The sequence below is a fragment of the Botryllus schlosseri genome, chromosome 12 (genome assembly GCF_051294905.1).
Source record: "Botryllus schlosseri isolate E-star chromosome 12, Bs_hap1, whole genome shotgun sequence".
In the NCBI taxonomy this organism is placed as follows: domain Eukaryota; kingdom Metazoa; phylum Chordata; class Ascidiacea; order Stolidobranchia; family Styelidae; genus Botryllus; species Botryllus schlosseri.
The window spans coordinates 11,355,728-11,383,706 of NC_137247.1; the positions used below are offsets into that span (position 1 = coordinate 11,355,728).

Genomic DNA, 27,979 nt, shown 5'->3' on the forward strand with positions numbered 1-27,979 from the left:
GCCGATTTGCGCCATTTTGGTGGTCTTAATCAGCTCCTCCATCTTTGTGGACGGATAAAAGAGAGATTATGTGACAATTATTTTCTGTTAATGCTTATTGCTTAATTAGTATTGATGATTAATAGGTATATATGCATTGCATAATCATCTATTACTCTATATTCGATGAATATATCTAATAAAGGAGTAAGGCCGCATGTCTATGTAGGCCTGTATAGCTAGGGCGATTTATTTTTGACATGTCAAAATAAATCAAAATTTTGCCAAAATTGAAGCGTTAGTTTAAAAAATTGTCAAAATTATTTACATAGTCAAAAACCTTTTGACCCCTTCATTGCGTTTGTAACGTAGATTTTGCAATGTCGGTGAACTTATCATTTGATATTTTACAGCTAATATAGCCTACTTTATAAGCCTACCGTTATTGACTGCCCATTGTCTGCTCATTGTTAATCACAGAAGGTCAAATGAAACAAATAGGTTGATATTGTGTTATGGTCAACGTACCTCAACATCCTAACTATGAAGCAAGACTGCTTGGGCATGGGCATTACATTGTTCTTATATCCAGAAGCGCATGATGAAAAATTGTGATGTAGACAACATTGTCAGAATGAAGCAACACGGTGTGATAACGTTTATAGCTGTGCCTTGACATCTACACATAAAATTGACCTCGCCTGGTTGGTAAACAAATACCATCCACCCCGAAGCGCAAATATGGATAGGGTATATGCATCACCTCATGAGTGTTTGATACTTCTCAACCTTGAAGTAAACTATATACAGATACGTCATTGCCTATCTATCAGTAAGAAGCATTTCACAACATGAACCACAATACGTGAATCTCATGCCCATCGCTTCTAGTTATTATGTTTGCGACTTTATATACGATTTCATCCAAGGTGTGCCATCTTCAACTTTAGATCCAGTAGTACAAAAGTTACCGGTATGTAGATCTCATTTGTGCTGAAACTAGAACCTAAAGTCAGTATAGGTTTATAATAATTTATTTTGTATATAGCACACTGTGACTTGATTTGTCACCTTATGGAAGGCAGTAGAATGCACGAATTTCGGTTAGACTGGGTGTAATGTACTGACAATAAATACTTCGCGGATCATAAATAAGAGAGGTTTGAACAATATATACCAATCAAGTGTTGAATGCCTATCAATAACAACAAGGTGACACGAGGCTCCTATAATAATACGGCAAAGCATATCATCGTTAAAACTAAATCAAGAAGTATAACAATTGCGAATCCGGATATACAATACATGCGTCAGTATAGAAACAAGATCACGCTAATTTCGATTGTGCAACTGGACATAAACACGACACATACTTGAACTTGGGAACAATAAATATAGGTGAATATATAAGTTTTATGATTCTCGGTGAAATGTCGTTCATGACTGCTGCCCACGACGATCACGCATTCGCCCGCGACGTTCTCTGGAAAAAAGGCATTGCATGTGACAAGTGTAGTGACTAATGAATGAACTTACCGGCATGTGGCAACTTGGTTTACAAAATTGCCCAATCTGAATGTATAGTAACCAATGGAAATGGACACGTGTCCAACTCATTCTTTGTTTGGGAATTGGGATTGGGAATTCCTACGGGAATGTTTCGGTATCCAGGTTATATATTTGCTACTATATTTATGAACTCGATTGTGTATTGCTTTCAAAACTACATTAATTGCAGTAAAGAAGCTAAGAGACACCGTCACGACACCAATGGTTCTTGGTTCGAGTCTCGGCTCTGCCCTGTTTCTGTGTGTCAGAGGTTTTCTTGGCTCCTCATCGCCGATCTCGCTGTATTTGCAGTGTATTGAAAAGCCCAGACACAGCTCTCGTGAAGTCGGAAGCCGAGACCCGAATACCGACGCATACGGGAGTAAAAGCGAAAGAGTGAATACGCGTGATTGAAAGTCGTCCAATGAAAAAGCACTGCATGCATGACGTCGAAGATACTGAACTGTCAATGAAACTGAACTGTACCAATATCTGTGTCGTGACGCACAAGGCCTAAACGGCGATAATCGACACTGTTTATTGCCTGTATAAAAATAATAAATCGTCGACTTTTCGTGTGCCCCTTATCAAGAGTTAACGGCACGGTTGCCAGTAAATTCGGCCACCGGTAAATTCGGCCAGTAAATTCGGCCGTAGGTCACTTCGGCCCTCGGTAAATTCGGCCCTCCGATAATATTGTATTAAAATGTATTACCAACCGTTGACATTACATAATATTACATAATTATATTATTATCAAGTGATTTGGAGGTCAGGGTATGCGTAGATCGCGTAATCGCGGGAGATAGCGCGGATATTCACGGGGCCGAATTTACCGATGGCCGAAATTACCTGGTAAATTCAGCCCTCGGAGAATTTTGTATAAAAACGTATTACCAACTATTAATGCGAATTAATTGCTTAATAATATCATTATCAAGTGATTTGGAGGACAGGGTGTGCGTATATCACGCAGCCCCCGCAGATAACGCGGATATTTACGGGGCAGAATTTAGTCGGTAAATTCGGCCCTCGGAGAATTTTGTGTAAAAATTTTTGTGTAAAAACTATTAATGTGAATTAATTACATAATTATATTATCATCAAGTGATTTGGATGTTAGGGGTTAGGGTTAGGCTTGGGATTAGGGTTAGGATTTGGGTTTGGATTAGGGTTAGGATTAGGGTTAGGATTAGGGTTAGGGTTAGGGTTAAGGTTAGGTAATGTTATTGTAATGTTATTGTTACCCCGGCTCTGACCGAATTTACCGAGGGCCGAATTTACCGAGAGCCGAATTTACCGAGGGCCGAAGTGACCTGTGGCCGAATTTACTGGCCGAATTTACCGGTGGCCGAATTTACTGGAGACCAACGGCACAATAACGAGCGTATAGAAACAGATTCAAACGAAAACCAAATTGGTTAAGTATGACGTAACAATTAAATAATAAAAAAAGGACGCTAGGCAAAGTCAGGTGTTCCGGTTGTACTCGACTGTGGCCTGTTACTGTTGGCCTATATACTATTGTGCAGTGCATCAAAGCAACCATGATGCGTAGACGTAGAAATGGGGGAAGTTTATTTACACTTGTGTGCAGCATAGCCTACATGCATTCCAATATAAACCATGCGTACTCGGAGATCGCATGCGGTTGCGCGAAGCTGGTCACAATATCTTGGCTCCAGAGTTTTTTGCCCGAATCCATTTCACGTGTCGCATTCTTGAACGTACAATGTACGTACACTATACTACTGGTATTTTCCTTTTCATTTCAATACAGGCATTGTAAGATCATGTATTATCACTATTTTTACGCAGACGATAGACGTCGTGGGCAGCCGGAAGCAACATATGCATTGTTTGTTGGAGAACGTTTCCATAGCCCAAACGACAGCTATCCCTTAACCTTCCCGACTTCTAAAATGCCAGGCGATATTGGCTGATTGATACAATATCACCTCAAAATAAAGAAATAAGGAACTACCATAGCTGCGCTACACATACACATTGATTCACTAGGCTATTGACGTCATGCCAGATGCAGGATAATGCAATCCATTGAAATGCTTCTAACAGTGAATTTTCAATCCAATGCGACAGGGGCGTGCACGCAAACAAAACAAAAAAGTGCACACGGTACAGTGTACAGTACACTGTACAGTATACTAGTGTACAGCGATTCACAAATCATGAGTTGCTTTCAGGGCTGCGCCAAACTTGGTGCTTATAGCCAGGGTTGCCATATCGTCCCTATTTCTAAGATTTGTCCATTTTTTGAAGGGCCAGGTCTTAGAAAACTCGACTGTCCTTACTTCTAAGAAATGTCCTTGTTTTCGACTAGCGTACTTATTTTGTCTTATATTCAACAACTACAGAACTCCGGTCGTTTTCCTCTAGTATCTGTAGCCTACCAAGCTATCGCAGCGGACGTCATTTTAGCAGTAAACAGCAGCATAGGCGCCAACTTGCGAGGCTACGTGCGCCACCTCGTCACTTCGTAAAAAATGCTCAAACGCCCCAGTAATTTGAAAGTCGTAATTAATTAGTAATTAGCTGAATCCATGCGACCTCGTCAGAGACGTCGTCGATATAATCAGAAAACAGTTGTCGCGAGGCGAGCTACTCACTACGATGCCGCAATCATAACCCATTCGTGCTGCACGCAAGAGACGAGAGTTCCGATACCTAAGTGTTGGAGGTTTACCTAGGCTGCTCCTCCGCCACCTCATCCGCGTCAGCGGTGTCTTACAAAAGCCTAGAGGTGGGCCGTGCTATAAGTCGGCAGTTCCGGAAAATAAGAAGAATATGGGCCTGGTGTAAATGACCATAGTAGTCGACAAACACCATGAATACCGCAAAATCAAAAACAGGAGACGAGATACTAATTAGATCAGATCTGGTCAAAGTGCGGTCGCGGCGCTGTTCTGAGCGGCCCGCAAAAAGCTGCTTCGAATTCAAAACATAAAACCTACTTTTGAATGTTGATGCGTGGATTAAAACCACAGAGTGTGAAAACTGAACCGCAAATTCGTTTACTTTGAAGCCTGCTCAATAATATGCCGTGATTACGCAACCTACGTACCTCGCATGCGTAATCCAGATTCAGAATAAAGCCAATGCGTAGCAAGGGGTGTCGGAACAACTAAAGTCACAAGAAGTCACTCTCTCATATAGTTAAGTGTTTATGCTAAAGAGTGTTCTCTCTTGTTTCGGCGAAGTGGACCAAGGAAAGGACCAGACTTAGTGAAATGACAGTCAAATCCCATCAGTTACAAGTAAAGGTAAACCTAGACCTGAGCGGTCGTGGGATCCATGAAGCACTTTTTTAAGAGTTGCTGGAGCAGATTGTTTCTGGCAAAAAGTATGGAATGTGATATGTGATATGTACAAAACCGACTGTCCTTATTTTTGGGTCCATGTCGATGGCAACGCTGCTTATAGCCCTGACCAATCCATTCGGTGTACTGTAGCCATATCTATTGATACGCATGAATTATTCCCTATTTCAATGTTCCCTTTGTTATTCAATTTGTGACTTTATCGAGAAAATAAACCTGACTGATTCCCAATTTTATCTTTAAATCCCCAAGTTGTGGGAGCTGTATCGAAACGGCAATACAATCCTTTAGGCGAAGCGCTGATTCGCAATGGCGCGAGTCTACTATACACAATGACGTTATTGCTGCAGCAACACTATACATTCCACGTTCATATATAGCATATTTTTGAGCATATTTGTTTACCTTTTTCGCCTCCGCAAACTCCTCTCCTGGCAGTCGTGAGACTTCCTATGACGCCTAACGCAAATGCAGGCTTTCGTCACGTTGACTTTGTAGGTTCTCCATTCGGTGCGGCCTTTCATAAGGTATAATTTATGCACCTCGATGACATGTGAAACGGGGAGCACAGTATAATTTGAACTCATGGGCTCGTTCGTCACGGGATGGACGCAGACCGTGCCACATCCGTACCTATCTCCCGAACGGACAGTGACAATACCATTCGTCGGTTCGACACGATCGCAGCGGACTCTGAAAGATATTGGAAATATTACACAAAATTCAAAACCAACCGTGTGGGACTATAGAGACGAATCTGGCCTAGAGTTAACCAACAATTCCGTTCGTTTTTTTAATAGTTATCATGTCAAAACACCACAGGATTGCGACATAAATAACGAAAATGTATGAAGGCCGAAGCGGTACAAACGGCCTGGAATGGTTAATCAGTCAAACACCCTCCTGAGCTTGATCATACATATAATAATGAAGAACAACAACATGTAAAACATGAAACGTAATGAAAAATAACAGAACAAAGCATAATATGAAGGCGTAAAAATGAAGTGGTATGTGTTACGTGTTTTATAGATACTAGGTATGGTAAATCTGGTAGTCTCAATTTTACGTTACTCGAATCTAAATCCGATTATAACCTGATCGAAAATCTTCAAACGAAATTGTCAGTTCTCAATCGAAATCCGAGCTTTTCATTCAAGTGTAACAACAACAATACAGTGACGACTGCCCAAATGATGGGAGTGAGAAACGCTGTCACCTACTTGACTAAGCTGTAATCGACGAATCCTTTCGATGTGTCTTCCAGTTGCGTAACAGTGCAAGTAATATTTTCCAGTTCCAGTAGCCTGGGTGACAGCAAAATCATTTTTTCTTTGGTCATTCTGGAGAGCCAAACGGTGATTTTACTTACTCGTGAACTTCCAGCACTTTTGGAGTTGCCTGGGGTAATAGTACCAGTAAAAGCAATGGTAGTAATTGGAAAAACATAGTGGCTCGGGTTATCTGTAAATATCGTGAATAACACCGGTGTTACAAAAACAAAATCATGGTCTTGGTGGGCAATCGTAGGCCCCTTCGTCTGCCTGCGGCCTGAAACGATGTATAGAAAATTTCCTATCGCAATGAATTGTTGTCGTAAATACAAGTGACAAGTCCCTAGAAATGGGCCGTGCTACAAGTCTGCAGTTACGGAATAAATATGAATAATATCGGCTTGGTGTAAATGACCATAGCAGTCGACAAACACCATGAATACTACAAACAACAACGCTGGGATGGACTCACGGACTGGCGGAAAAGCAAGAGGGTGAAAACTTACTAAAAGTCAAATATGCACGAACAATTGGACATTAATGATTCTCAATTTTGTAGCGCACGAGACTCAAAACAGGTGATAGGCGTCACTTGGACGTTGCACATTATGATGATACAAACAACAACTGTTATGATCGAAAGATGCTGCTTATACCGCCATGTGTGTTAGTTGAGCCCATGCGGCGAGTGGAGTTCTACCTTGCATAAATTGTAGCTATGCTCAGATAAGTGCATGCAAAACTTGTTCAGCCTATAATATACAGTTTTCAGATGCTTCTCTATGGTGGATGGTTAGAAACGAGTTGAAACGCTCAGATGCTTCAACAATAACCTCCCTCTCTCTCGCTCATGTTTATAAGACTTCTCAAACTAGCTTATTGTTCCAAAATGTTCCAAACGCACCTTATATATATGGCAGGTGGAATTTACTGGAATTTACTCTTCGTACTCCCGAAAGTACGTTGTCAGTTGCCACCTGAAGTTGTCAGCTGTCGGCTGTCCATTGTTCAAATAGCCTCTGACGACCGTGATGGTATTTGGGAACGCGCGCGCTTTGATGATGTCAACAACAATAGTCACTCCATTGAATAAACAAGTGCCCGTCCCCTCCAAAGTTTCCGGTGAAATATCTGCCTTCTTTTCCCGGGATATTTACCACCTTGTTTATTTTATGACTGATAATGCAAAGTACGATATCTGCCTCGATACTCATTTGTCGGGAGAACAGAAAACATTCCAAATAAAAGAACCCTATCGGTGGTAATGTGCCGATACAGTTGTGGCCGCGATGACATGCTGCGATTTGCAGAAAATCGTTTGAAAGTAACCATGGATATCTAGATATCCCTAGAAACTAATGCACATGCAGTATTTATCGTATTAGTCAGCTTTACAGGTCTAAAATGCCTGACGATCACTTTAACTGAATCGCTAGACCAGTGGTTTTCAATCGGTGGGCCTCAAGCGCATTTCGAGATGGGCTACAAAACTTATATCTGGGAAATCATGAACTTGGTGAAAAGCTTAGTTTTATTTTCCCCATTATTCCACTAAACATCTATTCATATTGTGAAATCAACTCTAAATCAAGCTTTTATTTTTTTGCTGACTCATCATCGGGGAACATCAATAAAGGTGAAATATTCTGTCGCTGTGACGGAATCGTGACTATTCAGCAGTCTGGTGGATGCCATATGACGAACCACGCTAACAGCAACGAAATGTACCTGGCAACCGATACGATATTAACCGTGCTGGGACAGATTTATGCAACTTCAAGGTTTTCTTCGTCCGTCGCGCGTGATTCAGTGTCGCTGAATTTCGTGATTTTAATATGGCTATTTTATAACCCCCAGTCAGAGATATATGTATAGGTATAACTTACAGAAACAATGCTAACTATGCTCGCAATTACGAAACAAATTGTATTCCTAGTATCGCTTGAGGCCGTTGGGATGCTCAAGTATATATGGTAAGGCGCCGGCATTTCGGCGCCTGCCATTTACGCGCAGGAACACACAAAGACACGAATTTGCGGCGCGCGGAATTTCGTTCGCGCGAGCTAACTGCATTGCGAAAATGATCGGCAAATCGTTGGTCTAAAATGATCACCGCATGTTAGCCAAAACCTTCGATCCAGGCGCCGAATATATCTGTCCTCGCAATTTTACCTCTGCGGTAGAAGTGCGACCCGCATAGGAAAATAATGCACCCTGTGATGACATGACAATTTGAAATGGCGTCAGTCTCACCATAGTCGTTTCTCATTTATTTTGGTCTGATCCCTGTCAGCGATAGCAAGATATCAGGAAAAGCGAAAATCTTTACTGTAGGTATTGAAATAGCAACATCTTCAACAAATTTGCACATTTTCGAAGACACCGCGTACATCAGTCCCACGGTTAGATCTGACCACGTGGGATTCGATTTGACCAAAGATATTTGACCAAAAGTAATATATGCAAATAACAATATTATTAACAAAAGTCATTATATAACCTTTGAAACATTGTCGCGACTAGAGACCTAAGCCTCACACATAGCCTACTTGTAATTTGGTGGCGTTCTAAGCCACGAATGAATAACTCTTGCATTTGTCTTTTATACATACCTATTGCGGTTCACTCGTGAATCGCCTGCTACCGAACTTAGTTCGCTACGGAAAGAGTGTGCACTATGCGCGTGTGTTTGTGAAACGCATATAGAAATGGTATAGTGATTAAATGACCCGCGTAGCAGAAAAGCACTTTTAGTATAGAGGGACTGGCAAAGTGCTGTTTCGATCCTGAAACCATGTATTGACAGGGTCCTATTCCATATTTCGTCCAAAAGGGTGCTATGTAACCTCGGGCCTAGGTAAACTCGGGCGAAAATATATTTACTTTATTCGTTGTATTATATTCTTTCAACAAAGCCAGTCAAAATGGCGCCTGTTAATAATGACATTAACATTCGTGTCACTGGATTGAACGTTACGGGTATGCAATACGCAGAGTTCACGAAAACAAGTCTTTTACAAGAAACTAGGGATGGTGCGAATCCCTGAAAGACACACGTGACGTCATATTGCTAATTCTAACCCGACATTCAGTGAAATGATGTACAAGATACCTATAGCCACGACTCAGGCCACATTATGCCACAATGCTGAAGTACATGCTGACTTTTTAAACGCCAGCAAATGTATCAATTGGAGCAATCAAATGCTATATTAATCCCATAAAATCAATATCGTCTGTGGCTTTGCCAACAATTTAGGCGAAGACTTACAAGGAAATAGCAGCTTACGCCTTAACAGTCCAGGCCAGACCGAACAATGTATTCGGCGTCAGACTATTGCTACATTGATATTGAGCAGAGTGCAAAACAGATATTACCTCATAAACAATAAGTTATACAGTAAACAACACCCTAATCGCACGGATTTAGCCTTTATGATACAATAAACATATCTTATTATTATTATTATTATTATGGAAAACAAGTGGCGCTTTCAACCGATGATGGTTATTTGCGCCACGCTCAGTATACGTTCAATGAGGCAATCGGAGAAAAGCAAAGAGATCAGAGAAATAATTCGCAGGAGAGAATAAATTCTACAACTGGTATAGTTAGGCAATTGAGGGTCAATAGATTTTGTACAGAGAAAGCAACGTTTTCATTGGCACAATGAGCAATCAAAAAGCGGCGATGAAATTCAAATTTACGACATTCCATTAGCAAATGTGAAACAGTGTCCGGGACGCAGCATAAGGAACACAAGGGGGAGTCGACACACCCAATCTTGAATAAATGGGAATTAAGGCGGCAATGACCTGATCGTAGACGAAATAATATTCGATCATAATGACGATTATTCGTGTCGGGGAGGCGGTTAAAAATTGTATTTTGAAGCTGTTTATAGCAGGCTCCTTTTTGGTCACGGATGTAATCATTGTTCCAAAGTTGCCGACAATGCTCGAGTATTAAAACTCTTGCGTCTTTTGTTGGTGTGTCTATATTGAATTCAGAAGCTGGCGATTCATCGCTTGCCGCCGCTTTTGCGTGCCCGTCTGCAATTTCATTTCCCGGGATGCCAACATGCCCTGGTATCCATACGTAATGGATACTTGCACCGAGGTTGGTCGCTTGATGGTTCAACGAGGTTATCTCACGCTGGATTCCGGGTTGACACGAAAGCGATCTTTCACATATATGCTGGAGGCCACTCAGGCAGTCTGAAAGAATAACGTAATTAGATGGCTGCCCGCGCTCCACTATCCACCTCAAGGCGGACAATATCGCCAGCAGTTCTAATGTAAAGCTAGATAGCAGTTTTGAGCAACGCCGTTTGATGACAGTTTGATGATCAGGGATATACGCTGCAAAGCCCGCGCAGTCGGCGAACTTGGAGCCGTCAGTGTAGATTTCTGTGGCGCTATTGTATATGTCGGAAACATAATCAAGACAAATATGTCGTTGGCTATGATCTCGAACTCCTTGCCGGTCAAGGATGGAGACAAGGTTCCTGTCCACTCTGAGGCGAGGGACCGTCCACGGTGGCAACGCCGACCATTGGTATCTATTTACGTTGAGATCTGTGAAAAGGCATTTGGTGAAAGTATTGAAAGAGCGCCGCCTTGGGTTTAGCAGATAGTCTATTTCTTGCCATGAGTCCGACATCAGGCCTTCGGCTGGGTGGGTACCAAGTGGTCTACTCATTACATGACATCGGTAATTCAGGGAAAGGTGTTTATGTCGAACTTGCACTGGCATTTCCTTGCAGCTAGCTTGAAGGATGCAGATGGGGGTGCTACGCATCGCGCCGCAGCATATCCGTAGTGCCCGATTTTGTAGGACTTGAATTCGATCTACTTGTGACTTTACACCGAAACCATAGGCAGGGAGTCCGTAATCAATAACCGGGCGTATCAGTGATCTGTAAAGGACAAGCAATGATTGTTTAGACGCGCCCCAATGCGTCCCTGAAAGAAGTCTAATCAAGTTTAATCGTTTGGTGCATTTCTCTATAACGTGATCAATGTGATGTCTGTAAGACAAGGTCTTATCGAAAACTACTCCGAGGTATTTACATTTTTCCACAAAGGAAACCTCTCTACCGCCGATTGTAAGCGATAAAGAGCCCACCTTACGTTTACGAGTGAAAAGCATTGCTACCGATTTTGACATGGATATCGAGAACCCCCAGTTACAGCACCAATCGAAAATGCTGTTAAGCGACGTTTGTATCGATGATAGTAGGTTAGGAATAGAGAGACCGCTTTCCCACACTGCGCAATCGTCCGCATAGAGGCCGTGATCACATTGAATAACTGATGGCAGGTCATTTAGCATTATCGAAAAAAGCAATGGGCTGATAACACTTCCCTGGGGTGTACCATTCTCTAAAATGTACGTGTCTGATAATGTAGAGCCTATTCGAACTTGGAACGTTCGGTTGGTTAGAAATGAACTAATCCACGAATAAATGCGACCGGTTATTCCAAGCTGCGCAAGTTTATATAACATTCCTTCGCGCCACATCATGTCGTAAGCGCGCTCGATGTCTAGAAACACGGCAATGACCGAACGCTCACTATTCAAGGCTTTGTAGACTGTGTCGTGGAGTGTGAGAATGTGATCTAATGTGGTTCTACCATGTCTGAATCCGGACTGCGAGGTATGAAGGAGCCCTCTCTCCTCGAGGTACCACCGTAGCCTGTTTGTGACCATAGCCTCCATGATTTTGCATAAATGACTTGTCAATGATATCGGTCGGAAAGACTCCGGGGCGCCAGGGTCTTTGCCATGTTTGAGAAGAGGGATCACTATGGCTTTCTTCCAGGCTTCCGGAACCAGTCCGTCGTGCCATATAGAGTTGAAATGCTCTAAGATATGGTTTAGAGCGGTCGCAGATAGGTTCTGCAGCATGGCATAGCAGAGGTCGTCATCGCCAGGAGATGAGTTTCGACGAGATTGAATTGCATCCAGCAGTTCTTCCGGATTGAACGGGACATTGATGGGGTCGACGGGCTGAAGTGGTCGAGTATCGGGAACCAGTCCCACCATGAGGTCTCGATGCAAGAGAAAACTTTCGGAGTAGTTATCACTGCTGCTGACTCTGGCAAAATATAATCCTAGTCGATCAGCAATTGATTTGTCGTCCAACAAAGACAGATTGTTCGGGGTGAAGACTCTAGTTGCTTCCGAAGCCGAGCCACCCGACATGGATCTCACTACGCCCCATACTTTTGATAAATTTGTATTCCGATTTAGCGAGGTACAGAAGCTTTCCCATCCCTCTCGTTTTGCCGATAGTATGGTGCGTCTGCAGTCAGCGCGTAGTTTCTTGAAGGCTATGACATGATTCAAGCAGAAAGTCCTCTTCATTTTGAGGAATGCAGCTCTTTTGCGCCGTACCGCTCGGTCGCATTCCGAATTCCACCAAGGAACAGGGTTTTTTGAAGTGTGTTTAGAACGCGGAATACTGTTGGTGGCTGCTGATATTATTGCTTTAGTGATGAACTCGTTGGTGTCATCAATATTAGAATTCTGATATTCTGCCAGGTTACTGTCAACATGACTGGAGAAAGCGGCCCAATTTGCTCTTCTCAAAGACCAGGGTTGTCTTTTTATAGACTTTCTTGTGATCCGCTTCCTATATTCTGTGTGTACTATACAGTGATCACTTCCGAGGAGCTGATCACTCACAGATGTGTGACATTTCGAAGCAATATCCGATGAAGCAAGACTTAAATCCAGCAGAGACCAGCGATTAACGGCGTTTGACGAGATGTTAACGCGAGTCGGGATGGACGAATTTAACAAAACCAGTCCGTATTTATCGATAGCATCAGAGAGGATATCACCCCGTCGGTTTGTGAAGGTACTCCAGGAAAGATGGTGGGAATTAAAATCTCCCAAGATTAGTGCTTTCGATGACAGATTCCGCAGAAAAGAAAAGTCTTGTTCTCGCGGTTGATAATGCGGTGGGATGTAAATATTGCATATCTGGAGACCGCCCGCGTTGATAGCCAAGGCATCGATTTGAGAGGCGGTGACTATTTGGTTCGTGGAAGAATTTATTCGATTGCTGACGAAAAAGGCAATCCCCCCAGAATGCGCCGACCTATCATTCCTATAGAGAGTGTATCCTGACAACCTAGGCGAGTATTTTTCAATAAGATGAGTTTCCTGAAGAGCAATTACGTCCGGGGGAGTCGCGAGATTATTGATGTAATGCTTGAATTCGAAAAGTTTCCTGTAAATTCCACGGCAGTTCCACTGCAAAATAAGTAGTGCCGAAGTATACATTTAATTCGGGTTTCGTACCAAGGAAGTCTTCCCAGCCGCGGGTGACGGCACATTCTTCAGAACCTCAGGGTTGATACTAATTCCAAGGTATTTCGACGAGACTTGACAGACAATGCTAAATACGTCTTGGTCGCCCGACTTGGTCAAATGAACAATCTCGGCGACGAGTGCCAACAGGCGTACGGCGTCTAAACCTGGGAGTAACTGCGAATCGTGTTGGCTTCCTCGAAGCAGAGGGTTGTGGGATACTGAATCCCGCACAAACTGTTGTTCGTTCCCAGGTGATGATTGGTCATTGCGCGATTTTATGTTGCGTAGATCACAGTCATTAGGAAAAGGGTATGCAGCCCTGTAATCACGACGAGGTCGAGTTTTCCTACGTAGTGCTGCACTAAATGATGTGTTAGAGGTACTTGTTGTGTCCGTATTAGATATGTTCGTGCTCGATAACTGTGGCCACTCTTGGTCTAAGACTATAGTTTTGGCTTCACTGTAAGATATGTTCGAGCGCTCTCTTATGGCAAGAATTTTTTCCTCTTCTTTGAATATGCGGCACCCACCATAAGCGGCGCTATGATGTTCCCCGCAATTGACACATTTCTTATCCTTATCACAGGATTCATATTCATGATCTCTACTTCCGCATTTAGTGCAACACTTCCTCCCTCGACAGTGCGCGCTGGTATGCCCAAAGCGATTGCATTTGTAACATCTGAGAGGTGTAGGTTTGTACGGTCGAGTTTTCAATTTAAGGTACCCGATTGCGACGTATTCGGGAATCTCTTGCGTGTCAAAGAATAACAACACCGATAGACTATCTACCTTATCCCCTTCCTTCGTCGTACGTTGAAGTCTCTTAGCAGATTTAACTTTGAATAGCGCAAGATATTTCGGGATTTCCTCATTAGTTATTTCTATTGGAACGCCCGAGATCACAGCGCGACTGCCGTACGGCTTTGATTGATACAGTGAAGTGCTAATTTCAATAGTCGTTTTCTCTACCGTAATCAGATCACTTTCGAGTAAGAGGTTAACTTGCTTCTTATTCATACATGGAACAAGCAAATCTCCCGAAGGCAACGCCTTAATACTTCCATACTGTCCTATACGATTTATAAGCCATTTGTGAATGGTATCTGGACGGTAATGTTTCATTTTCCGGCCGGGCCCTCGGGATGATACAATCACCCGTAACTCCGGAGTAGCACTACTTGGATCTGCCAATGCTGGTACAGTGGATGAAGGGACGCTGTTATTTTCCCTACGAGTATTTTTCCCGTCTACAGGCGTGTTTGGCCCTGATAATGCATAAGACTTTGCTGGAATCTTAGCGGCTGTTTTACCGTCTCCTTCACTGTCCGACGACGTAAATGCCACAGATGATCTACGCTTCTCGGAAAGATTTGCGTCTGTAGTGTCCATCATGACCACTATAAGACCGCAGACTAATAGGGCTAAGCCTATTAGCCTACCTATATAGATAACTATGCTACCCCGTATGTACAATATAGAACAGTCTTACCGTAACCGTAGGATTCCGACAAGATACGCGCGACCTCAAATCTCTCCGCTACTGAATACGTCCGCACGCGGTGACGACTAATCACGACTGAGATTAAACATATCAAATCAAGATGGATCCCGTATGCCTGCTAGATTCTTTACATTACACAACGATGTATTCTTTATATCAATTCCATTGATTGGCATCAATTCCATTGAATAAGCATTATTTTCTGACTATACCTACGTGTATAGTTTATTTCGTTTTTCATGTTGTGTGATTGCGGGTCAAGCTCACAGCAGAGAGTCACTAAATATTCACAAACGGAAAGCTGATTATTTCGAGCAAACTTTGTAATAAAGCAGGTAAAGTTTTCGAGATTGGCAAGGTACACGTTCGTTCAGTGTTCATTTTATGCTGGCAGCGCCATGCATAGAGTGGTCCGAAGTTGAAATGCAAAGAACGTCACAAGCACCATAACATCAAATCCAAAACTGTAATTTTTACTGCAGGGCCGGCCAACCCGTGGCCCGCGAGGTTATTTTCGAAATTAGTAATATTATCAAATATGGATTGCCCAGATTGTGAACTTGCAAATTTGATTAGTCTGGCCGCAACACTTGGGATGTGACGACTAGAATATCAGTTCCGACGCATTGGCAGACCCATGGGCCAGACACATCTTTGGTAGATCTTCGTTAATTACAATAAAACAGAATATTCTGCGGCGGATTTATCTAAAGTAATTTTTTTCTTCACGCTTCCCGCAATATGTTGTCACTCGATTTTTTGCTAATACTATTGTTACCCCCTCCTGAAAATTAAAGAACGAGTAATGTACCAGATTAAGTATATCTATATTCGCAATTGCGAGAGAAAGCGTCGTCCAACATGCGACCTTGCGTTTGCGCTCGCAGAAAGACCGTCGACGATGAAAACTAGGCACAAAATGATTGACGCACGTTGGCCAAAACTTTCGATATCGATATGTCCAGGCGCCTAATAGTCCAATCTTTGCGAACTGAGTCCAGTGATATACAGCAGGCTCGCAATATACTCAAGTAACAATATCTATAAACTTTGAATAATTTTCGTGCTTCGCGCGGATAGTAAAGCCCGCGCAATGTTTCGTCGCTTGCATGTGGCCATTCGGCCAAAAAGGTTGCCCACCCCTGGACTTTACTGCCTACATCCTCTCGACTTTAGACCACCACTACTCACAGCATTTTTCAAGCTTTAGAACTTGAAATCACTAAACGGACTACTCGCTACTCGGTCTTCGAGCCTGCTGCTTCAAATCTAAGCAGCGACGGTTCTTCAGTGTCCTACTTTCCAGACCATTTGCCTTATTGGTTTTCCACCCCATCTGCCTTAAAATTCCTGATCTCGTGAGAACGCTAGACGACTAAAATGGAAGACAGCACGAGCTAACTCAACGCCGATTACGTTGTATTCATATGCTAATTGGAAACGAATTTTTCAAGCAAAATGTTTCACGTTTTTAAAATGACAACGTGATCAAAATGCCCGGTGAACATGTCTTGCTCCCCCATTCTATAGCCATCATCTAATATTGATTGTACATACTGGCACGTGACATGAAAAAGACTCGCACGCAGGGTTATTTGTTGGTATAGAACAGGGGTTCTCAGCCCTTTCTTGGTCTTGGCCCATTTTCCGGTTTGAAAATGTGCTGTGGCCCACCTCTAATCTTAAAGTCATATTTTCTACTGATGAAATTGAAGTATAAACACGCCGGGGCATGAAATCGCGCAAGTTGAATGAATATCTTCCAACAAACGACCAACGAAATAATCTTCTAGCTCCCCCAATTGGGGGTTTGGGTGCGGCAGTTACGGCTCTGGTAGATCATATGCTAAAACTTCTGAGTATATTATGATCGTCCGCTGCTCCATTCGCTTCCCGAAACACAATGATCGAATTCTCGCATACACTGTGTGATTGGGATTTGAGTTCCACTATTAGGGGAATAGTATAATCATTCTGGACCAGCTTCAAACAATTCATTGGTGAATGGGGTACTACAGAGGAGTGGAGGAAGATTTTCTTATTATGCATGCTGTGCAATGTACTACATTGTATGTCACGTACTGAACCAACTGAAGTTGCGATGTCGGAATATTCAATCCAGTGATACTATCAATTCATGTGACTCTTACATTATGTACATGTACATTGATTTACAGGCATGGCATTTTAAACAGACTCCAAATATTAATGCGCTCCGCTGAATCCCCAATCCATTACTATTCGTTGCGGTGGTGCAGTATACCTCCACCAGAAGTGGCTAATAATTTGTAATTATGGCCATTTTCAACTTACAATAATACGACCTGACGAAGTACAGTAAATCTATACATCAATTACAGTTCATTCCGAGTTTATTGCACACCCCTTTAAACGGCGTACGACATTATGACCCTGCCGGAATACATAGTTACTTCAGCATTACCTTCCAGCAGGTATTATATACGCGAAATTGTTTTAGTTCCTGTTAGCCATAGGTAGTCATAGCCAGTGGAGAAAGCCGCCGTTTCTGCCTCCCTACGAACCACTACGTCTCATCAGAGTAGGATGGAAAGCTTAATGTAGCCTACATGTAAAATCAACCAATATGAATTTATTTTTTAGCGATTAACACAACTAATATTACTAAACTTAAATTATTTCTAAAATTTTCCAAATAGCTCTGTAGCCCACCTCAAATGCTCTTGTGGCCCACCAGTGGGTCATGGCCCACCTTTTGAGATCCCCTGGTATAGAAGGAGTAGGATTGCATTGAATAACTATATTTTACAGTGACAATTAGAATATTTGATCTCGAATGGAAAAGGAATCCACATGCGCTAAATAAAAGTACTCTCTCTATATTCGATATTTCAGTGCAAAAATTAGGGATATATCGAACATATATATAACAAAAACCAGATATTCCTGGCCAAAATATTCTGCTTATTGTCTTTAACATTTTGCAGTTTTCGGATTCCTATGGGACGCTGTGCTGTGTATTTCTTCTTTGTTTTTGCGGCAAATACCACCGACTCATGCTATTTTTCTCAAATTCCAACCAGTTGAAACCGTGCAATCTCAAATTGAAGTCATAGCCAGGTTTGGACATGCATTTACGGTGACAAATTTCGATGTTCAGCCTCTCAGCCATGACCAAATATCGCGTTCCAAAGATACCTGAAAGGAGAATGAGGCTTTTTCACACTATTTCATCTTTGGAAGAGCATGGGAATTTGGATAAATACATTCCTAATTAATGAAAAACATACGCTGCCGATTAGCCGACTTCACAGAAATAGCTCCGTTAAATCGATGATAATATAATTCGCAAATACAATTCTTTTAACTATGAAATCGGCGACTACGAATAGGAAATACACTGTCATGCGGATAAAATACAGGAAATATCAGGGTTGTAATGACTCGAGTCATGACTCGAATCGGGTCACGATTTTCTGATGACTCGACTTGACTCGAGTCATTTTCTTAAAATACCGAAATGTCTCGACTCGACTCGAGTCAATCTGTGTTGTACATGACTTGAACCAAGTCATATGACTCGAGACTCAGACGGCCAAGACCGATATTTCATTGTAATTTCGAAGAATAGTAAAGTAACCACACTTTTACAAGACTTTAACCGGAAACTCAGCATTCAACACAATGACTTGGACTCGGACTCGAGTCATAATACCATGACTCGGACTCGGCCCTCTGCTCGCTGACTTGGACACGGACTTGACTCGGTGGTGATTTGAAAATGACTCGACTTGAGTCGAGTCAAAACTATAAAAGTGAGATTGACTTGTGACTCGGAGCCAAGTGACTTGGTTTCAACCCGGGGGAATATATTTCACAGGATGTTGTTGTTTGTGATATTCAAGGAGTTTGTCGACGACCAGGGCAATTTTCTTCATTTTTATTCTATAACTGTTGTCTTGTATCACGGCCCACTTCTAGTGTTTATAAGACACCACTTAGACCTCTAACAATTAGGTAGGAATTATGGAGTCTACCTCGGTCGGAATCGAACCTGCAACCCATTTGTGTTACAGCTGTGGATTATACCAGTAGGCTACCACTATATACGCTATCTCGCCACTATTTTCCAGGTGATAGCCGATATCTGAAAGTATCTTTTGTTGCGTCAATAATAACCTAGACTTCACAAAATCAGAACGAGTGAGCCTTCACAATGCCATATAATGTTTGCTTTTCACGACGGTTGTACAATGTACAATGTACATTCCTCTAGCAAGCGATAATGAAAGATGAAATCGCGTGAAAAAGTTTCACTTTCCATTCAGGCATGCCTGGAATGAGATAATCAAAATTTCAATTTGAATTGCACGATTCCTACCGGTCGGTATTGGCCAAATTTAGCGTGCAGGTTTTTTAGACAACGTAACAATTATTCAATCAATCACGATACAAGTGAAATTTGTAACAAAATGGTATTTTTCAACAACCCTACTGCTGATGGAGACACTGACTTTGAAGACACTCCATGTCCCGAAAGATGTGATCTGGATCGATTATAACACCCCAGCAGTGTAACTAAGGCTGGTGCGAAGGCACGTAGCTAATATATAGAGCCTCTGCCCACCCCAATTTTTTGACTATTACATTGTTACATCATCTGCTTTCATATTCATGACGACATATCATAGGTAATTATTGTTTCCAAATCACCCTCCAAAATTTCAATCGTTGCTACGCCTATGGGCCTACGTACATCTATATTCCTACTATGTGTCTGAACGGCGAAGACAAAGCTACGCAAACTGATGATTATAACATAAAGTAATGCGCTGCAGCTAAAAGCGTTTCTATATTTTCTCAGTAAACTTCCACCTTTTTTGCAGCAGCATTCGTCTCATGATCATGTCCATTGTGGACTTTGCCCTAAATCTTATCAGGTGTTGACATTCTGCATATTTTCTACCTTAAGGTATTTGCAATAGAGTTCTCCCCGTTTAGATGAACGAGCCTCTGTGTGTGTGTTATAACTCACATGACTACAGAATTAAATAGTTTGCACTACTTATAACATTGCAGAAACATTGGCTTTTAGGTCACAGCCACGTTTGGTTACTTGTATAGTACATATTTGTCTCAACAGACCTATGATTGAAGTGACGTTCGATACACGGTTTTTGTGGTCGAACAACGAACCGCAAAATTGCGCTGTTTGCAATGGTACGGTCCTTGATACGCTATCAAAACAATAGTTTTAGTTTAATAGATAGATAACCTCTGTATTCACTATAATAACCTACAGTAACCTGTCTGTTCACAAGCAGCGTTGGTTGCTGAGATACCGAAAATGTTAGCGATTGTTAATTTTATACGTAACTAGCTCCGGTAATTGAATACAGAATTGAGAGAGCTGTTATACGCTGTTTTAATATTGTGCGTAGCTTTTGAAAAGAGTCTTTAATTTTTTATCCAACCAAAATACATACCAAACAGATGGCAATGATGGCGGTACAGAAAATATGCATGCACACTGCACAGCGTTCGGTATCAAATATAGGAATGATCGATACGATCTTAAAGGTCAACTATAGTCTGATGTGTGCTTGGGTGTGAATGGGACATGCTTTCCGGGTACAGGTATAGGCTACATTAGCCTACGCAGTGATACCATGTGACAGGCCCATAATATAAGGGTCATGTGAGTTAAGAGTCACTATAAATAGTCTGCGGTGCTACCGTGTATTATCCCCGGAAGTTGACAATAATTGATCATAAATTGCAATTTTGTCTATTTTTATGATACAATATTATTATCAGAGAAGTTGCCCGCCCCTGTTCTATAGACCCAAATCATACAAACAAAACCACTTCGGAAATCTTTTTAAGTGCTTCCATTCTATTGTAATCAATGGTAGCCACTATTTGTACATATTCCTTCGCTTTGTTAATGTGTTTGGACGTCCAATAAGGAATTATGCGTATTATTACAGGGCATTCTTGAGTAAAACGGAAAATCCGGAAAAGTGACATTTCTCAAAGACTAGAGACACTACAGAAGAAATTTTTGTATTTTAGTGATTGGTTTGGAATATCAAAACACAATACATAAAAATTTTTACTTAACTAGAATTTAGCAAAATTTTGTGACACGGTATTATTTGTGGTCAATAGTAGGAAAAGATGACTCTTTTCACAGACGCAAGTGACGCTGCAAAACCACTTCTGACGATTTTCAAAGTGTTTGCATTGTTACTTGATGCATGAGTAAGCTATATTTGTTCATATTGACCTTTTCATCAGCGTTTTCTTACCTCCATTAAAGAATTGTTGTGATTAATACGGAACAATTATGAGTAAAATCAAAAATAAGAAAAATTGACATTTCTTCAAAATTTTGGACACTTCAGGAAAAATTTTGGTATTTTGGTAATTAGTTTGGAATACCAAAACACATTTTTTAAATTTTTTTACCCAATTAAATCTTTTGGAAAATTTTGTTACATGGTGTAATCAACCCTAAACGAGCATGCTCTTTGTCAATCTTTAAAAATTTACTTGCTTTGTTGCAAAAGTTGCTCGAAATATTCAGCTATCTGTTCGTGAATATTTATAGTAACTCTCTGCTGTGAGGTTGACCTGCAATCACACATCAAGAATAAAATACACTACATGTAGGTAGTCAGCGAATGATGCTCATTCAACCAATCAATGCAATTTATATAAAGAATACATCGTTGTCTAATGTAAAAAATCTAGCGGGCGTACGGGATCCATCTTGATTTGATATGTTTATTGTATCATAAAACCTAAATCCGTGCGATTTGGGTGTTAACTATACTGTATAACTTGTTTATGGGGTATTATCGGCAGCAAGTATAGAAACCCGTTTACAATCTGCTCAATATCAATGTAGCAATAGTTAGATTCCGAATACATTGTCCGGTCTGGCATGGACCGTTGAGGCGTAAGCTTATATTCCCTTTCAAGTCCTTGTCGCAATTGTTGGTTAAGCAACGGGAGATATTGATTTTGGTGGATTATTATAGCATTTGATTGCTCCAGTTGATACATTTGGTGATGCTTAAAAAGTCAGCATGTACTTCAGCATTGTGGCATAATGCGGTCTGCTGAGTCGTAGCTGGGTATCTTGTATGTCACTTCACTGAAATGTAGGGTTGGAGCTAGAAATATGACATCACGTGACGTCATGGGTTCACGTTCGCGTTCACACAGAACCTTTCAAAAAGGTCCGCGTTCACACGAACCTGAACCTATCAGGGGTTCACACCATCCCTACTGTTTATCACTAGCCTACCCTACAGTTGGTATTTGCACAAGATAGATGACGGTTGCGCGATAATTAAGCTAAATGCGTACTAAAACTTGGGGGTCCGCGGGGGTACGTGACGGTACAAAAGGGGTCTGCGAAGACAAAATAAATTGAGAACCACTGCTGCCCTCAATTGGTACTTTTTAAGTGCGGCAGCTACGACACTGTCTGAACGTTTTTCAGTACGGTAACGAACCGCCTTCATTTCGCTCACCAACTGCTGTACAGTAAATCTTCGTAAATCTTCGTCGTAAATCATTACTCAAGTCACTGAAAATAAATAGCGGTTTTCTGAGCACTGAGTATAAAGACACTCAGCATGCCTTCTCAGAATATTCCGTTCTCGTCGCAGGGTGTCACTATGCAGCGGCGTTATTTTCTGATGTATAAGATGGAGTTCTGCTTCCGAAATATCAATATCAATAATCCAATATACCAATAATCCTCGGCATCATCTGAATAACATGGAAAGTTCAGCAAACGATGTTGTTTTCTAATAGAGTGGCTGTGACAGGTCGTGACAGCGTAGCGTTATGAGAAACGACATTGCGGTTATTTGTGGAAACTGAACCACGGCATCACCTGGTAAATAGCACCCAAGTAAAAGTGTAAGAGGATCAGGATGACCGTATTTCTCCAGGCATCCTTTATGTGCTTCTGTTTCAATTTACTTTGTATAATTTACGGTTTTGTGACAATCAATATTTTGTTCTGAGTGACCGGCAGGGAACTATTTTACAAACAAAACTTAAAGTATTAAACACATTACTAATATTACAAATTATGCTGCAATATCATCGTGTATCCTAATGCACGACGTACATCTTGGGCTTACATTCGAATTCTGCTTCTATCTGCGTGTCTAATTAACCCATTTGTTACTACAATTGAAAGGATGATATGCACGGAGTTAGGGTTCTACGTGAAACTACCTAAAAATTTAATTATGATCGACTCGGCCCGTATGGTTTACAATAAAACAAAAATATTTACGTGATTTCTTTATTATGGCGTATGGCGTCTTTCATTCACGTCCTCCTTCTTGGAGCAAAAAGTATGTCGCTCCTCTGCGAGCATTTAATCCTCAACGAGCACGAAGCATAACCCGTTAGAGACCCCTTGTGATATAGACATGTTCAATATATATCGCCGCATGGTGACCGAGACTGGAGGTCACTGGTCAGTGGTCAGATACATTGCCGCACTACAAAGATCGTAGGCCTCTCTCTAGGTTGCATAGTTTATATAGCTCATTGTCGACAGATAAGGATCTTATCGAAATGCCGTGAAATATAAATAAGTAAAACATGTTTTATGAATGATCGATCAGATTTCACATTTTCCAGCTCTACACGAAATAACATTCACGCCACTGGCACGCTACCCCTTTAATAAGACCAAACCAGTTTCATGCACAAGAATGTGTGTGATGGTTATGGATAAGTCAGCAAGATACTCCTTCTTTGAAGAGTGAAAAATCATACACAACATCACAATTCTTGGTGTGAGTCCACAATCAGCATCAATGCTGCAAACCAGTTTGGAGTAGAAAATGTCTGTCATTAAGCTGGTCTATATTGAATGTGCTGAGTGCTGATGTAACGATAAACATATTACTGAAAAGTAGAAAACGCTTTGAACTCAGGAACCAACGAGCCTTCAAAACGCCCCTTTGAGCATATCTCGCATTATAACATTTGGGAGAAAATATTGTACAATGCGGACCGTCCGCTACAAAGCCTTTGTGCCATACTATGGAAGAAAACCGGGAAAATATTCCCCTTTCCGGAACCTGCTTGTCGTTTCTCGACAACAGTGGCGCTACCAATCTTGTGACAGTCACATCATAATAGACGCCGATCACGCGCACGTCACGTTTAGGTGCGTATCAATGCAACAGCTTTTTCAAAAGCGCGGCGATTACTTCAAAACTGATTACCCGGCCAGGAAACTTATAGGGAGTACAAAGCACCCTCAACTCCCTGGTTCTATTGAATTACAGTTTATTTAATAGTTATAAATTTACCCAGTTTTTGTTTGTAAACTGACCCGAATTAATAAAGCAGTTTCCGTTTTCGATTAGGAAGCATTTGACATCTTAACTCTTGACAAAGAATACGGGACGTACAAATATCAACGGATTCCATTGTAGCATCCTGTGCTGAATTAGAGAATAATATAAAAGGACAATCAAATCCTCAGTAAAATGTTTGGTGATATGCACGATGCCTATTGACTCTAAACTCGGTTCTATCTATTTTCATGACCACGGGGCTTCTCTTGTTGTTCCCCCAGCGAGATTCGCGTATCGACATCTGTCATTCAACACATAATATAAAAATGTTCTCACCGAGCGAATTATAGACCGGTAAATTGTTTCCGTTTCCGCCCTATTTGTGTAGCGGTTTCGGCAGGATTACTAAATATGGTAACGTGCCTATTGGTGGTGATGAAATTGTCATCCTACAAATTTCCGAAACAAGTTCATCCTTTCATACTCATAAAGACGCGTCATGTTCGAGTATATTACGATTGGTCTCGGCATCGTAGGGATATTCCTTCTATCATTAACACGCGCCTATACGATGAACGAAAATAAATCTGATCGGTTTCGTAGGATCCCGATCAAAATATAAAGCATTTAGTGCTATATATATATATATATATACTCAAATCATATATCCAGTAAATTGAAAGCACACATATGCACGTATTATTCCGAAAAATTATAGGTGCGGCGGGAGCTGAAAGCATGTGTGCTATAAAACGCCAGCGCGGTGTTGTGACTAAAGTTTCGGCGTTTAACCTTGCGATTACTTTGAATACTAGAAACCTGATGTCCAATTTGACAACGGCAACGATTATGTCGCAAATATGCCGTGATAAGGATTACACAGCAAATTGAAATATTTATCGATTTTCTACTCTATAAAATTCGTTTCGCAATCCAGTAGCGCATGGAAGCCAATTTTGGTTTTCCCATATACTGAATATACACAAATTTGTAACATCACGTATTCAGTTTATCGCGTCGAATTTGAGTACATCACCAAATTTCCATCTAAGGCGCACTAGCAGCCATGAGAAAATGCCCATGGACGATTGATAGTTTACATCCAACTATTCTTATTTCCTTTCGGATTCACACCTGCAAAACAACAGGGGCGTACGTCTCTCTCTGGTTTTCCTTACGGAATCCCTCTGGTATGCTATGACATCAGAATTTGGTTCCCCTTGCGCCAGCCCCTGGTCATTTCGACACGAATGCCTATTTTTTTTCTTGTGCTGGATATATAAGAAAACGTTCACTGCCAAGGCACACCAAACATCACCTGATCTTCAAGTTACTAATCATTGAATCCTGCTAACAGAGAATGACGTTGCTAAAGGTAAGAGCATATTGGTATGGGTTGAGTTTGTAGATTGTGTGAGGTCGTATATTTAGGATGCTATCCTATCATCAATATCAACCATCTTAACGTTACTTATCAGTAACTACATATTGCCTTATGGAATATTGCATGATATAAAACAAAATTAAGTATTAAAGATGATACGACTCAATTCGCTAGAGTTTATGACATCTATAGGAATAGGAAGTAGTATAGGGCCTTGTACTAATGAGGTATTTAGTCTGACGCTCTGACCCGACCGTGGATCGAACTAAACTCCGATCAAGAAGCTGGACGCTCCGCCATTAGGCTATATTCATCCAACTTTTGGTTCAATCAAAATGATTCCAATCAACTGCTCCTTTTTGCAGGTTCCAACACTGATGGCTACTATCCTGTTTTGGGGAATATTTCTCTATTTTCAAGGACCTGTGAATGCGAGAAGAGATTGGAGGTATATATTGGTACGATTTTCCCGGGCCTTTTGTTGTCGGTTTTACCGACACTGATGGATGGGATGAATAAATAACGGATTTGTCCGTGACATTAGCAATTTTCGGGATTTAACGGGTTTGTCGCAATTATAGATTTTACTCCAAAAATTAGTTAAACATGCCATATCAGCACAGCCCATATACTCGCTGATTTTGATTGATAACAATGATATTTTGCCAGAGATAGAGTAAATCAAGACTCGGAAGAAAGTAATAGAGGTGCTCTCTTTAGTGTCCAATCGCCATAGTAATATGAATGAGATCACCACTTTGTACCAGAGCAGATATACCGCTGTTTCACAAAAGTTTCCATTAGTTGTTGCCATCAATGGCTCCTCGATTGTTATATATTGCATCCAGTAACTCCAGTAACAGCAACAAACTAGCGAAGCTTATATTAACAAAGACCCTGGAATGCACGAAACAGCGTTTGAATGACCAGATGTAAGACTAAAAACACATCCATGGAGACTGGAGAGTAGGCATATAACAATATCATTTACCATGATTTTGCTGGCCAACGAGTCATAAGGTTCTTCGTTGTGTGTACAGGGCACTGAAGGAAACGCAGCGTTATCATTACAATTGCTCCGCCGTCATCCGAGACAGCATGGCTGCGGACCTGCGAGGATTTGAACCTTATCACGACGTCCATTACCTATGCAACTTCCCAGATGGCCGGACATTCGAATATGATGAGAAAATCTGTCTTCCCATCTGCCGAGATCCTTATACAGAAGTCGCGTACGTGAAAGAGTCCGACTCCAGACAGTATCGAATTGAAGAGATTACCGAGGCTAGAATATTTCGCGATGGCAGTAGACTTGCGAAAATCGATGTAACGATCGGATGTAGGTGCGTCCTCGTTTCTGCGCCACATCGTTCACGGATATGACAGAAACTTCGGCCAATTTCGACGCGCGAACTGCTCCTTGCACCGAAGAACATGAGTGCATGACAGAGATATTGTTTAAAACCAAACTAGTTACATGTTATTTATTTATTTATTTATTTATTTTTACGTTGTTCTGAAATTGCCAAGCATATTAGACTTTTTTGGGCGTAAGTCAGTGTACATATGTATTTATTGCTTAATGCAGGCTATATGTTATTTGTACACGCGACTTTATTTTCGGTCGGATGACCGTTTCAATCATTATGTTTCATATCGATCCATCATCACGGGCTACATATGAAAAGATTTGTTTGCGGGCGGCAATATGTATATCGTTACTGCAATATGTATTTTAGTCCGTTTCTGGTCGGATCTTTATCACTGTCCGCTATGAATTTACACGCCGGAAAGTTTTCTCGTGACAATCGCTATATGGTATTTATAAAGCACTGCTATACAATACATGGACGTATTCAATAAAATTAAAGGGGGCGAGCTGGGGATTAACGATGCTTTGATGGATTTCCCTGTTGTAAAAGCGACGTCATGAAACAGAATTTTGAGAGAACAATATACTGACGTATTGTTGATCCGTCTTCTTTGATCAAAATATTCAACAGCCGATGGACACGTAGCCTAGTTCGGGTTTAAGCCGACCAGGTATGTGGTAGGTATTTATTGTGAGTGGGTTCATAGGAATCAAGTCCACGCAAGCCTGATCAAGGTCATTCATGGTACTTAAGTAGGACTAAAAGTAATTCTATAAATTTTAATCGAGACAAGGCCGAATTACTTTACTTCAAGTAAAAAAGAAACCGAAATGCTCAAAACATGTTCTAGTAGCCTAATTAAGTAGTTTATAATGGCAGCGCCGCCGACTTCTTGGTCCCTTTAGCTTGTGAACTTCTCAAATCACGTGACA

General features: G+C 41.3%; 3 protein-coding genes across 3 annotated transcripts in view; 2 read left to right on the forward strand and 1 right to left on the reverse strand.

The window, feature by feature from the left end:
• The window catches only part of LOC145451896 (uncharacterized), a 102,201-nt gene that overhangs the window by 5,990 nt on the left and 68,232 nt on the right, over positions 1-27,979 (forward strand). The gene's annotated exons all lie outside the window — the stretch shown is intronic.
• LOC145452542 (uncharacterized) lies at positions 1,078-6,375 on the reverse strand. The gene is made up of 4 exons (XM_080330709.1): positions 6,238-6,375; positions 6,089-6,172; positions 5,271-5,558; positions 1,078-1,462 (listed from the first exon to the last, which is right to left on the reverse strand). Exons 1-4 carry the CDS (start codon positions 6,312-6,314, stop codon positions 1,417-1,419), a joined length of 495 nt encoding a protein of 164 aa, XP_080186835.1. The 5' UTR covers positions 6,315-6,375; the 3' UTR covers positions 1,078-1,416.
• Positions 25,594-27,564, forward strand: LOC145451848 (uncharacterized). The gene is made up of 3 exons (XM_080330074.1): positions 25,594-25,665; positions 26,040-26,122; positions 26,715-27,564. The coding sequence occupies exons 1-3, from the start codon at positions 25,651-25,653 to the stop codon at positions 27,055-27,057; spliced, it is 441 nt and encodes a 146-aa protein (XP_080186200.1). The 5' UTR covers positions 25,594-25,650; the 3' UTR covers positions 27,058-27,564.

Excerpts from the sequence above, each read along its gene's own strand:
- LOC145451848 (XM_080330074.1), top strand. Across the intron at positions 26,123-26,714 it reads AATGCGAGAAGAGATTGGAG|GGCACTGAAGGAAACGCAGC; the intron begins GTATATATTGGT and ends TTGTGTGTACAG.
- LOC145452542 (XM_080330709.1), bottom strand. The coding sequence starts at position 6,314 with ATGTTTTTCCAATTACTACCATTGCTTTTACTGGTACTATTACCCCAG. Across the intron at positions 6,173-6,237 it reads AAAGTGCTGGAAGTTCACGA|GCTACTGGAACTGGAAAATA; the intron begins GTAAGTAAAATC and ends GCTGTCACCCAG. Across the intron at positions 5,559-6,088 it reads GTCGATTACAGCTTAGTCAA|AGTCCGCTGCGATCGTGTCG; the intron begins GTAGGTGACAGC and ends AATATCTTTCAG.